Genomic DNA, 12,606 nt, shown 5'->3' with positions numbered 1-12,606 from the left:
CCAGACAATGCATTAGCCTTGTTAGACACCAGAGAAGCCACGCTGAAGACCCTCAAAACGTGAGTCAGTAGAAAACCAGGCTTGGTTGCTTCTGCAGCACAGAGTTGTGCCTTTCTGGAGCCCACCAGCCTCGAGCCAGACCCTGCACACCCCATCAGGTGTTGGCATGCAGCTCCTGTCTCCTGTGCCGAGACTGCTGGTTCCCCAGGGATGCGCTGGACAGGCTGTTCCTTGAGTGAGCAGAAGTAAAGCTGCATTCCTCATGTGCTTACCTAATGCCGGCTGGACATGAGCTTGTCAGTTCCAGGGTGGGGCTTGGACCTCGTGGTGTTAGTCTTGATGCTTCAGACGTTGGCTCCAGAAAGAGCTGTTGGGGCAGGTTGGGGAGTTGAGAAATGGCCCTGCACCCCCTTTGCCAGCAGCCCCGCCTGACCTTGCCAAATGCATTGGCTGTTACTCACATTTCCCCATGAGCCACGTGCCCTGAGGGTGACTCCTCTAGGGCTCTTTTCTCTTCCCCCACGAGCCCCGAGTGTCCCATTTTCCTTAATACTTGTTGCTCTGCTATCTCCTGCAAGGCTTAGTCAGGATGCTTTAGTGCCGGGGGCTACGTGGAACTTGGCCCTTCATCTCTGCATCATGTTTGCAGAGACCAGTATGTGCGTTGGGGTCTTCTCAGTGCTGCCTTGCTCCTTGTAAGCCAGGCCCCAGCAAGCTGGTCCACAGGAGTTGGAGCCAGTGTTGATCCTTTCTAGTTGTTTCTCCGGGTCTCTGGAGATGCAGCAGCAGAGCTTTTGAGGTGTCTCGTGATGGAGACGGGTTTGCCTTGACCCAGATTCCTGTCCTGCAGTTCACCTTAGCAATAAATGGGAACCTCTGGTTTGACCAGATGAGTTGAAGACAGCCTGTTGAGATGTTAGCCTCAGACCCTGCTTACAGAAATTTTTGGACTACTGAGAGCACGGTAGACCCTGGACCTGATGAAGGAGAAGGTAATATGCAGAGGTAAGAGATTTGCAGGGGCAGTATGAGAGCTATTGTGGTGAGAGGTGATCAGTGTGGTCCAAAGCAAAAGGGCAAATGGCAAAGCATTGCCTGGGGAGCCAGGAGGGGAGAGGGGGGAGGCAGAGCCAACAGCGTGTGATTAACTTGGCTCTGCTAGCCAGAGCTGCCCACCCGCTGATCCTTTCTAATAGCCTGTGATCCCCAAAGGCAGCTCCTGGAGCAGAGCCGGGGTGGTTGCACAATCACAGATGGGGAGGAAGAGGCTGGAGGGTCTCTGCCAGACTGTCTCTGTGGCAGTGCGATTTGGGACACCTGATGTTGAGCCCCCCAGGTGTCTGCCTGGGGAGGGAGCACAGCCTGTCCCTGCAGAGCTAATGGCTGGTTATTCCACCCAGCCCTGAAGGCAGCTATAATCAACTCCCCTTTTGGGGGTAATTTCAGTTCTATAGCCTGTTCTTCCTCTCCTGATGGCACAGGGAAGGGGCATCAACCCTCTGCTTACACCACCACCACCCCCCAGCAGGCTGGGGGAGCCCTGGGGGGGCCGTTCCTCAGCTGCACACTGCTTTCCCCCAACACAGCCAGTGCACAGGCACAAGTCTGGACGAGGTGGGCTCTGACTCCTGGCTGGGAAGTTGCTAGTGCATTCCAGGGACAGCCCTTTCTGTAAAACAGGGCTTTGCTGGTTGCTTAGGGATTATTTTTATAGTTTAGGAGAAAAGGGATGAGAGGTAGAAGAGAGGACCCATAACTTGAGGGTTAAGGGGATGTCTGAGGTTTGGAGCAGCAGAGGCTTGGATGAAAATGTCAATCCAGGGATTACGATTTCAGGCACAGGGTCTGTCTCGGGGAGTGGACCCTGCGTGCTCGTTGGCACCAGCCGTACTGCTGCTTCTCCATCAAGGCCGATATGCGAGATGGGTGTGTACCGCGTGGCTCCGAAACTCTGCTCTAATAAAGAAATACATTTCCTCCCCAATCTTCAAGCTGTTGGGTGTTCCTTGCTTTTGGGAGGTGCTTTAAATCTGACTGCCAGAGCCGTGGGCTGCTAAGAGCAGAAGCTGGCTGCATGATGCTGAGCTCAGGTCTTCCTCCTGTTTTCCTGTTGCTCACAGCACTGGAGCTGAGCTGGTCCCTGACTGATGAAGAAAAGAAGATAATCTTGGATGAGCATAATAAATACCGCTCCCAGGTCTCTCCTCCTGCTATGGATATGCTGAAGATGGTAAGTGGCTTTGATTGCAGGGGAATGTCAGGGTGTTTGTGTAGTGCAAGCCTCGATCTTAATGCTAGGAGGGGTAGGGGTTTTCTTTAGGGAAGGCAGAGCAATTCTTGTGTAGGGCTTCAACTAGGTATCAACGGAGGGGTTCCCTCAATTGCCTCTAAAGAGATGAGTTTCCTTTCACTGAAAGAGTTGTTTTTGATTGTTTCTGGAAGTTCCTAAGTGTGATCTGAGTCCCCTGATGCTCTGCGTGAGAGCGATGCAGATCTCACTGACATGAGGGCCCGCTGGAGCTCCTTGTGATGGGGAGGAAAGGCAGGTGAGACATTGCCATGAGCAAGTGCCCCAGGCTGGGGGGGGAATCCTGCTGCATGGGGCATCGCCGGGTGCATTTTATTTGTCTTTGGAGGTGAATGGGCTTTTATCTGTAGGAGGGAATGTCAACTTCAAACATGTCCACCAGGTCATTCAGTTATTTGGGCTTTCCATTGCTCTGCTACTGCCCACCATGACTTGTGTATGGCTGTCCTGGAGGTGAGGGATCCCCCGTTTTGTTTGGTGAAACTGAGTCAAGTGCCCACCGTCACATGTGGCTGCAGTGGGAGCAAAAACAAGCTCTTGAGCTGGTGCTGCTTTTTGTTTTATTTAGACCCTTGATTTGATTAAAATTTGGCTATCACATTTTATGTTGCACCACACGTGATTTTTCTCACTGTTTGCAACGTGCTTGGAGGAGGAGGACAACTGTTTATCATGGATAGTTGGAGTGCTTTCCTCTTTCGGTCACAATGTGCTTGGAGGAGACTTCCCTGTCTGGCCCAAAAGTTGCCCACACTGAATTAAACCTTTGTGGGATGATAAATGGGAGCTTACTGGGCAAATGAGACAAAAAGCTATGTTCAGGTATAGGAGGTCTGACTAGTGACTTCAGACTCAAAGGGGACAGAGCCAGAACCCTAAGCACCATGATCCCACAGACTCCCACCAGAGCAAGATACAGAAAATTCAGAGAATAAGGGCTTTGGAGCCAAAGTCTTAGAGAAAGCCTGAGGGAAACAGTCTCGCAGGGTCCTTAAGTCAGCAGCAATTCTGAACAAGTGACTGCTGCTCCCAGCTGAAGCTTTGATTGCAGATTGTGTGCTTTGAGATACTCCTCTTCGCAGAGTTGCTCTATTTCTGCTTAAACGTACAGGACCTGCTTGCAGTCCAGAGCCAAAGGCTTTTTTTTGTTGAAGCACAACAAATGTTTAGCTTACAGCAGCCCTTTTCCATGAGAGCTCTGTCCTCGCCTCCCTCCTGGGACGTTTGCTTGGGCTGTCCTCGTCTCGGAGTTCACCTGCTGCCGTGGCAGCGTGCCCGCCTGAGGTCACCCCACGCTTCTGTTTGGGATACGGATCTGGTTGCTGTGGAAATAGTTAGGTGATGGGGGGGGATACATAGCCTAAAGCCACTTTTCTTTTTTAATGAGGCAAATCCTGCAGGTGCAAGTCCCTTTTTATAGACCCCAGCTCCGTGCCAGAGGGAGAGGAGTGTGCACTCCCCAAACTGGGTTTCCAGCCATCGCTCTCAGCCTGGCTTGGGGCCATGGTGGGAGGTCAACCAGCTATTTCAGTGTTTCCTTCCCCCCAGTACCTCAGTGCTGCCGCTCAGGGGCCCGTCCACATCCCCTCGACACCCCGAGGACCCGCTGTTTGCTGGGCTGCCTTCCAGCCTGCTGCAGAAGCAAAACTGCTGTCTCCATCAAATGGCGCAAGGGCGGTCCAAACAGCTGCGGCGCAGGATTCCTTGTGTGCCTCCTGCAAGAAAACCTCTCCTCCTCCTCCTCCTGCATATCAATGTGGTTGGTGGGGGACCATGGGCCAGTGGGCTCAGCTGGCGGCGGGGCCGCTGCTGCTCTGGAGGGGGCTCTTGGCAGGCAGCCGGCCGGCCGCGTCTCAGATCCAGGCGAACAGATGAGGTTTCCCAGGAGCGTGTGCTCCCAGGCTCTGTGCAGCTGCTGCGGGAGATGTGTCCCGCTCTCCTCTCATCCCCACCCTGGTCAAAGAGGGATGTCCCCAGGCCACCTTCTGCGTGACCTGGGGTGAGTTTCCTCCCTTCATCCGACTTCACGTTTTCTCCACACTGAGTTGAGGATGCCCCACGATGATGTGAGAGATTCTCTGGGCAAGGTTGTGAGAGTTGTGCTGATGCACTGACCTTCCCCTGTTTGACCTATAAGCTAAGGTCTGGTTTGCGCTGGGACTTGCTGTGGAGCTCCCCTCTTCTGAGGACTTTGTTGAATACGGATTTGAATTTTACTCATGAATGGAGAAATTGTGGCCAGAGAGCCCGGGGTTCCTTGGTATGTGTGCTTGTGTACGTCAGAGAGCCCAGTGTCTCTCTCTGTATGCTGACGCCGAGCTCCTTTCAGAGCTGGGACACAGAGCTGGAGGCCTTTGCTCAAGCCTACGCAGAGAAGTGCATCTGGGACCACAACAAGGAGAGGGGCCGACGGGGGGAAAACCTCTTCGCTATGGCCCCAACTCTGGACCTAGAATTCGCTGTGGAAGACTGGAATGGGGAGGAGAAATACTACAACTTGACAACTTCCACGTGTGTGCCTGGCCAGATGTGTGGCCATTACACCCAGGTACCAGGCTGCTGGGGTGGAGGGATGGGGCTGTTGAGAAAGGAGCTGTACCAGAGCCCCAGCTCCTCCCAAAGTATTTGCAAAGGGATGGGGAACCAGGTAGGAATCACAATGATACGGGGGACCTGGGCATGGTACCAGCCGTTTGGAGAAGACTTTTCTTAAACAAGCTCTGCAGCCCTGTTTGGCTACTGCCAGCTTGTCTTAGCCAGAGATAGGAAGTCAGAGTGTTTCTTCACAGCTTGGGTGGGAGCAAGGAGGAGCAGAGATGGTGGTGGTAAATATGAGGATGGATGGATGAAGGGTTCCAGGACCAAAGCAGAGATGGTGATGCTCTACCTGGATGGACTATATGGGAGGAAAGCTGTGGCACTTGGCTATGTGGGCTGCAGCCCTAGGCTGGGAAGGTGGCCCAGACAGGGGCAAGGGGCAGCATCCTGAATGCTAAAGCAACATGGGGATATGGAATCTGGGCATCTGCCTTCCCCCTGTCACCTCACTTTCAGCCCTGGTCTTTGCCTTAGGTGGTCTGGGCAAGCACGCATCAGATCGGTTGTGGGGCAAAGTTTTGCGAGAAGATTGAAGGAATCGAAACAGAGGACATGTACTTGCTTGTTTGCAACTATTACCCACCGTAAGTCCCATGCCTTGCATGGCTTGGTGCATCTTGATGGGGTTTCTGTGCTGGAAATGTCCTTCCTTCGGTCCCTATAGCAGAGCAGGATTTGGTCTTGTTCAGAAATAACAGCAAAGCGATTCCAAGAAAGGCCTTTGTTATCTTGGGTTGGTCACAAAGGAAGGAAGGGTTGTCTGGTGATCCTTGCCCGTGATTGCGACTGCTGAGGTCTGGTTCAGCTCCTGGCACAGACCCAGGGAGGGACCTTCTCCGTGAGAGCTGCCCAAGGCTGATGTCGCGGTAGCTGGGGCTACGAATGGCAGCTCCCTGCTCTGTGCCTTGTTCTTCCCCAACGGCAGCAGCGGTTGCCTGGGGCGGAGAAGCACGTTTGCACCAGCAGGAAGGGTTGGACATGGGAGGAGAGGTGGGTGCTCACTTGCAAAGCCCTGGGACTAGCCTTGGGGACTACTTGCTTGGAGCTGGTGAGACCAACAAGAGTGACTGGTCACTGCAGACATTTATAGGGGTCTTGAGCAGAAGAGAGACAAAATTACATATCCAAATGCCCATTGACTGCCCTATTCTAAGGGGTGGTGAAGGATCTGGTCCATGGAGCTGTCTCCTCTGGTTTTAGCAGCCTTGGGGTCAGGCCGTTGAGTAAATGGCACTGACAGTCTGTGGCAGGAGACCAAGACCTGTTTTTTACATTAATGCTGAGTTTTGCCTTGGCTGGGATATTCCAGTTGAATCAGACCCCCTCTTTGGGATGGGTGTCTCTCCCTCTCCTCACGCCTTGTTTTTCTTGGCGTCTTCTGCTTCCAGGGGTAATATGAAAGGCCGAAAGCCATACAAGGAAGGACCCTCATGTTCGCAGTGTCCTGAGGGCAGAGTCTGTGTCAACTCCTTGTGTGGTAAGTGAAGCAAAGCGGCGCGTGTTCCTTGACGGGCTATTGGGACTCAGACCCCTGGGTTGGGGTCCAAGCTCTGAACCCTCCTGGAGCTATCAGGAAGCCCTGGACCAGCAGTTCCAGGGCTGGACCATGAGACATCAGGTGCAATGGCAGCCCCTAAAACAGGTCAGCTGCCTCAAGATGAGGAGGATCGGACAAGGACTTCGTACCCCCTTAGACAGCAATTGTTGCCCCATGAGCGTGCCCCAATCCCGAGGGGCAGGAGGTGGTGTGAGGGAGATGAGATGTCTCCAGGTTGGGAACCCCAGAGTGGGGGATGGCCCAGAGTGACCTGAGAGGGGTCAGCTGCTGCTTCACCCCCCAGCTGATTTCTGCTGGCCCTGCTCAATGCAGGGGATCTGTTGAGGTCAGCTGACCCTAGCCCTAACCCATGGCACTTTTCGTCTCTTACCAGAACCCACTGTAGAAGAGACCACTCCAGCCCCTGTGACAACAAAGGCAAGCCCATCCACCCCAACCACAACCATGCCAAAACCCACAACCACAGCCAAACCAGAATCCACAACACCAGTGCCCACCAAAACCACAGCCAAACCAGAACCCACAACACCAGTGCCCACCAAAACCACAGCCAAACCAGAACCCACAACACCAGCGCCCACCAAAACTACAGCCAAACCAGAACCCACAACACCAGTGCCCACCACAGCCAAGCCAAGACCCACAACCACACTTCCAACCACAACCACAGCCAAGCCACCACCCACAACCACGCTCCCACCCACAACCACGCTCTCAACCACAGCCACAGCCAAGCCAAAACCCACAACCATGCTCCCAACCACAACCATGCTCCCAACCACAGCCACAGCCAAGCCAAAACCCACAACCACACTCCCAACCACAGCCAAGCCACCCACAACCACACTCCCAACCACAACCACAGCCAAGCCACCCACAACCATGCTCCCAGTCACAACCACAGCCAAGCCACCACCTACAACCATGCTCCCAACCACAGCCAAGCCAAAACCTGCAACACTAGCACCCATCACAATGACAGCCAAGCCAAAACCTGCCACCACACTTCCAACAACAACCCCAGCCAAGCTAAAACCCACAACACCAGCAGCTACCACAGCCATGGCCAAGCCAAAACCTACCATGCCAGCACCCAGCACTAGTACTGCCAGGCCAAAGCCCACCATGCTAAAAACCACAACACCAAAACCCACCACAACCACTACTACAGCCAAGCCACCACCCACCACACCAAAACTCACCACAACCACCACTACAGCCAAGCCACCACCCACCACACCAAAACTCACCACAACCACCACTACAGCCAAGCCACCACCCACCACACCAAAACTCACCACAACCACCACTACAGCCAAGCCACCACCCAGCACAGCAAAACCCACCACAACCACCACTACAGCCAAGCCACCACCCACCACACCAAAACCCACCACAACCATCACTACAGCCAAGCCACCACCCACCACACCAAAACTTACCACAACCACCACTACAGCCAAGCCACCACCCAGCACAGCAAAACCCACCACAACTACCACTACCACCAAGTCAACACACACTGCAACCACCGCAACGGCCAAGCTAGTACCCACCACACCAAAACCCACCACAACTATGGCCAAGCCAAAACCCACCACACCAAAACCCACCACAACTATGGTCAAGCCAAAACCCACCACAACCACCACTACGGCCAAGCCAGCACCCACCACACCAAAACCCACCACAACTGTGGCTAAGCCAAAACCTGCCACAGCTACAGCCAAGCCAACACCCACCACACCAACACCTACCACAACTGTGGCTAAGCCAAAACCTGCCACAGCTACAGCCAAGCCAACACCCACCACACCAACACCTACCACCGCTACAGCCAAGCCAACACCTGCTGCTGCAACATCAGCAAAGCCAAAACTTGCCACTACAACACCAGCACCTACCACAACAGCAAAGACACAACCGAAAACTGCCACAACCACAAAGCCAGAACCCACTGAAACAGAAAGACCCAATCCTACTGAGGCAACTGGGCTAACTCTTTCCTTTGAGCCCACGTTAGATGTGGATTACACAGTATCTCCAGAAGTAGAGGTAGACACTGGAGACCCTGTTAGCCCCTTAACTACAGAGGATCCGGCCTTATTAGGAAGCATGGGCACAACCTTCAGCCCCAAATCAGTCCCAGAAACAAAGAAAGGTGTGAAAGAGGACGGGAAAGAGAAATCAGCCTTTTCCAGTCCACTTCCATCCCTCAGCCAAATTGTTCCAGAGATCAAGTTAGGTTTCAATAAAGCTGAGCTCATAACCCCCTCAAAGTCAGTGGTTTTCAGCCCTGAAGAGCCTACCTTCTTGCGCTTAACATCATCTTCCAAAGAAAAAAAAGGGCAGAGCCCTGCTTTCCAGACCTCCCTCTCAGGTAAGGTAATTGTGGAGTCTGTCCTGGCATGGACACACAGATGTTCAGTGATCCCCAAGCAGCATGGAGAGCGCTTGGGAGGAACCAGTATCAGACTGGTCCTCTGGATCCTCCTCTCATATGTGGCACCAACCCTTTTCCTCACTCTTTCCTCTAACACTGAAAGGGGCTGGTTGGATGTCTCGTTCGTGAAGCATGGTTTTGTTTACAGCCTGCTCCCCACTAACTCACCAGCTGTGTCATGCCTTCGCTGGATCGGTGCACCGCTGCCTCGCACCTTGTGGTGTCTTGGATCTGCATGAGTGGGAGTTTCTCTTTTGTCCAGATCTTCCGCAGTAACTCCAGGTTTTCTTCTCTTCTGCCAGCAGGTTCCCCGGACACTGAAGAACCGGAGACAAACTCAGACCAGACAAGCATGGATCAGCCCACAGCTGGAGCCCCCAGTACCTGCCTGGGGCTTTCACTCTTCCTCCTACCCAGTGTCATCCTGGTGGGCCTTCTGCTTTGAATGGTCTTTCTCAGCTGTCCCTGCACCAGTCACCAAGGCTTTCTTCAGCATTGGTTGTTCCACAACCCTGGTAGGCTTGGGAGACACCATGGACAATTCAGGTTGACACACTCTCTTCTTATGCTGCCTTATCTGCTCCAGCCCCGACGAGCCAGGGGCAGCTGGCAGTCCCATGGGAACTTGGTCCCCTTCCTGAGAGACCCAAGGGCAGGAGGGTGTCTGCCATAATGCTGGTGACCTTGGACCCTTCTCCTTTCTTCCCAGCCAGCCTGGGCTTCTGTTCCATTTCCAAACTGGAAGTGATGAGCTCTCCCACGCACCTGTGTGGCTGGCAGGCCCCGCCGCACCATGTCCCCAGGGAAAGCAGAATGACTTGGAAACCCAAGTGGCAATGAGACATGGTCGTTGGTTTTGGTGTTTGTCTGTAGATGAGACATGGTGGTTGGGTTTGGTGTTTGTCAGGATGAGTTTCCAACAAAAATGCTCTTTTCCCCTCCTAATGTGTCTTTTTGTCTCTATTTTGAAGAAGCGTCATCTCTTCCCTTCTTGTCTGAAAAGAGTGGCTTTTTTTTTTTTTTTTTTTTTTATCCACAGGAGAGGATTTCTATTTCCTTCCTGTTTCTGGTATAGCTATGGCCAGTACTACCCAGATGTACTCTTTTCTCCTCCTCACAACTCTGCAACCCTTGCCTCCCTCTCTTCTGCTCTCTGTTGCATGTACCCATTCCACAGTTAGTCCATTGCCATGACTTTATTTTACGCGTGTGCATGCACACAGGTGCATGCACAGAAGAAAAACCTTCAGCGCTGAAGAGGAGTTACCAGCTCCTTCATACAGCTTTCTTCTGCATGGCTTCCTTCTTTGCATAACTTAAGTGTATTTGAATTTAGATACAGATCCCACTTGACATATATTTTGCGTGTGGTGGAACCTGGTCGTGGAGAAACAAGTCATCACGTGTGCTGGTACCATTTGAGCTCAAGAGAGCCAAACAAATTATGTTAGAGGTTATTGGTGGTTCCAGGACTTGTTGCAGGACCACTTTCGCTGTCTAGGACACTGTGTGTTTTATTCCCCCATGTCTCTGCTCCCTTCACCCGAGGATTCCCAGTAAGGTGTTTTAAATTGTGACAAGCTTTGCAGACCGGTGGAAGGGACTAGGAGATACAGTCCCTTCTCTGGTTGTTGCATCCTTTGATTTCTTAAACAGATGAAGTGGAGAATGACCTGAAGGCCAATATTTGTGTCCTCCACCCATAATGCTGTGTCCTGTGCATCCCCAGAGCACGCACTGAATAAATCCTGTTGTGAAAGTCTGTTGTGGGGCGTGCAGTGTCTTGCCGGGGGATCTGGAGGCCAGGGGCCTGCTTATTATATCTGTAAAATGCTCTTGATTGTGTGCTTAGGTAGAATTGCTAAAAGACAATGTGGCTCCTGGGGGTGCTGAAGGTTTTTATTGGCTTTCCGAAAGCATCTGGGTGCTGGTTTTTGCAAGGTTGCAACTTAATATTTTTAAGCCTGTGTAAAAGCTGCAGAAGGAGGAGATTGAGGATGACGTAGGGAATGTTCCCCAAGCACCCAGCTGAGTGCAAAGCAAAATGTGTCCCCACCAGGAATTTTTGGGCAAGGAAAGCAAGAGGAAGAGAGCCTGGAGCAAAAAAAGACATCAAAACTGAGGCTGGAGTGCTTCTGGTTCCCTCTTTTGAGAGGCTCAGCAGCCAGCCTCTCCCACCCCCCAAACACACACTTTTTCATCTTTGCAGCAAAGAAGTTAAATACAAGACCGTGTCCCCAGATCCCATGTTTCTGCAGCATTTTCACTGCAGAACATCACCCAGCTGCGAGCAGCATGTGGGGAAAGGGCCTCACGAGGCATAAACTCACAGCACAGGAGCAATGCTGGGATCAGACCTTTGCTTCTTCCTTTTTCCCCATCCTTCTGCCCCTGCTTTGCTTGGCGAGGCTGCTCTGCGTTTCCCTTCTCCCTGAAATCCTGCAGCAGGAGCCCAGCAGGACCAGCTCTCTTACAGGAAACCAGCTGCCTGTGGGGTTTTTTTAGGTCACGGTCCCCGCTAGCCCTGCTAAATGGTGACCGGCAGATGGCAGTGGGAGAGACACTGCAGAGAACTGGGCAGCTCTGAACTCGCTACGCAGAACCCTACAGAGAGTTCAGTGCTTTATTTAATCACAAGCATCAGATGTAGTTAAGAATCAGATTAAAAATAACCTCCCGCCCAGGTGCTGTGGCTGCTGTATGCTCTCGTTGCAGGCTGAGCTCCTGCTGCCGAGTTTTTTTCGGGGAAAAAAAGCCAGCCTTGGGTTAGGGACAGATGATTGAAATAGAGCCAGAGCGGCTGGTGTTAGGCTGTTGTAAGGGGTGAGGGTTCAGGCAGCGATGGAGCTGGGAGAGCATTTCAGGACCGCGACTGTTTTTGCATCTGGGTGAAGGAGAATGTAGCATTAATTCCCTATAAACAATAAAAAGAGCAGAAAAGCATTTCTCCTCCCAGCAAAATCAGAGCATTTGGTTAACACCTGATTTTTTGCAATGCTGGATCCTTCACCCTGCTGAGAGCCATCATGGAGCTGGGAGCAACAGTGCTGCTGATTAACAGCATTAGCAGAAGCCCATCAAAATAATTCTAGGATTTAAATATTTTATCGTGGTTTGGGGGCTAGTGACCCCTGTAAAAACTGTTGACTTTAGTTTTCCTTAAGGTTTTGACTTCTGGAGACACGCAGTTGTGCAAGGACCTATTTATAGAGTTCCTTGTAACGAAAATTCAAAACCAGAAAGCAAATCCCCGTTCCTCTTCCCCCTGCACCCAGGCCAGTGTGGCTGAGCCCTGCCAGCATGGGCATTTGGGTTGGTTTGGTTTAATCCTAAATTAGGGGGATTAAGGAAGGAGAGAAGGTGACCACATGGCAAGGGCAGGGCATGGTGTGGTGCACAGGGGAGGACACAAAACAATCAAGGGAGATTTTTGCAACATTTCCATTCCATTTCTGGGGTTAGCATGAAGGATGCTCTGGCATCGAGGTGACGCAGCAGGCAACTCCTAGGGGGCAAAGGAGCCAAGACCCTGGCAAAGAAATTGCTGAGTCCTGGCAGCCCCATAGCTGTGTGTGGTGGGAGGAAGAGGAGGCATTTAACCATCAGCTGTAGTCAGTTGGATTAAAAGCATGGAGTTTTGTTGTGTTTATGAGGCTTGGCTGTTGCATCAACCCCACCTGCTTAGTTCCCTCTCACAAC

At 52.4% G+C, this 12,606-nt stretch overlaps 1 protein-coding gene and 1 long non-coding RNA gene across 3 annotated transcripts in view; both read left to right on the top strand.

Annotated features, from left to right (window-relative positions):
• The window catches only part of LOC138681975 (uncharacterized), an 82,869-nt gene that overhangs the window by 65,694 nt on the left and 4,569 nt on the right, over positions 1 to 12,606 (top strand). The gene's annotated exons all lie outside the window — the stretch shown is intronic.
• On the top strand, positions 1,827 to 10,666 carry PI16 (peptidase inhibitor 16). Of its 2 annotated transcripts, none has more exons than XM_069770579.1 (6): positions 1,827 to 2,230; positions 4,638 to 4,856; positions 5,381 to 5,490; positions 6,295 to 6,383; positions 6,838 to 8,844; positions 9,213 to 10,666. In XM_069770579.1, the coding sequence occupies exons 1-6, from the start codon at positions 2,075 to 2,077 to the stop codon at positions 9,350 to 9,352; spliced, it is 2,721 nt and encodes a 906-aa protein (XP_069626680.1). In that variant the 5' UTR covers positions 1,827 to 2,074; the 3' UTR covers positions 9,353 to 10,666. The 2 variants fall into 2 exon arrangements, with proteins under 2 accessions (XP_069626680.1, XP_069626679.1); XM_069770578.1 differs by having other exon boundaries at positions 1,840 to 2,230; positions 9,210 to 10,666.

This window comes from Haliaeetus albicilla, chromosome 26, assembly GCF_947461875.1.
Source record: "Haliaeetus albicilla chromosome 26, bHalAlb1.1, whole genome shotgun sequence".
NCBI classification, from domain to species: domain Eukaryota; kingdom Metazoa; phylum Chordata; class Aves; order Accipitriformes; family Accipitridae; genus Haliaeetus; species Haliaeetus albicilla.
Note: the sequence above shows the minus strand (reverse complement) of the source record. Positions and strands in the feature narration are given on the sequence as shown.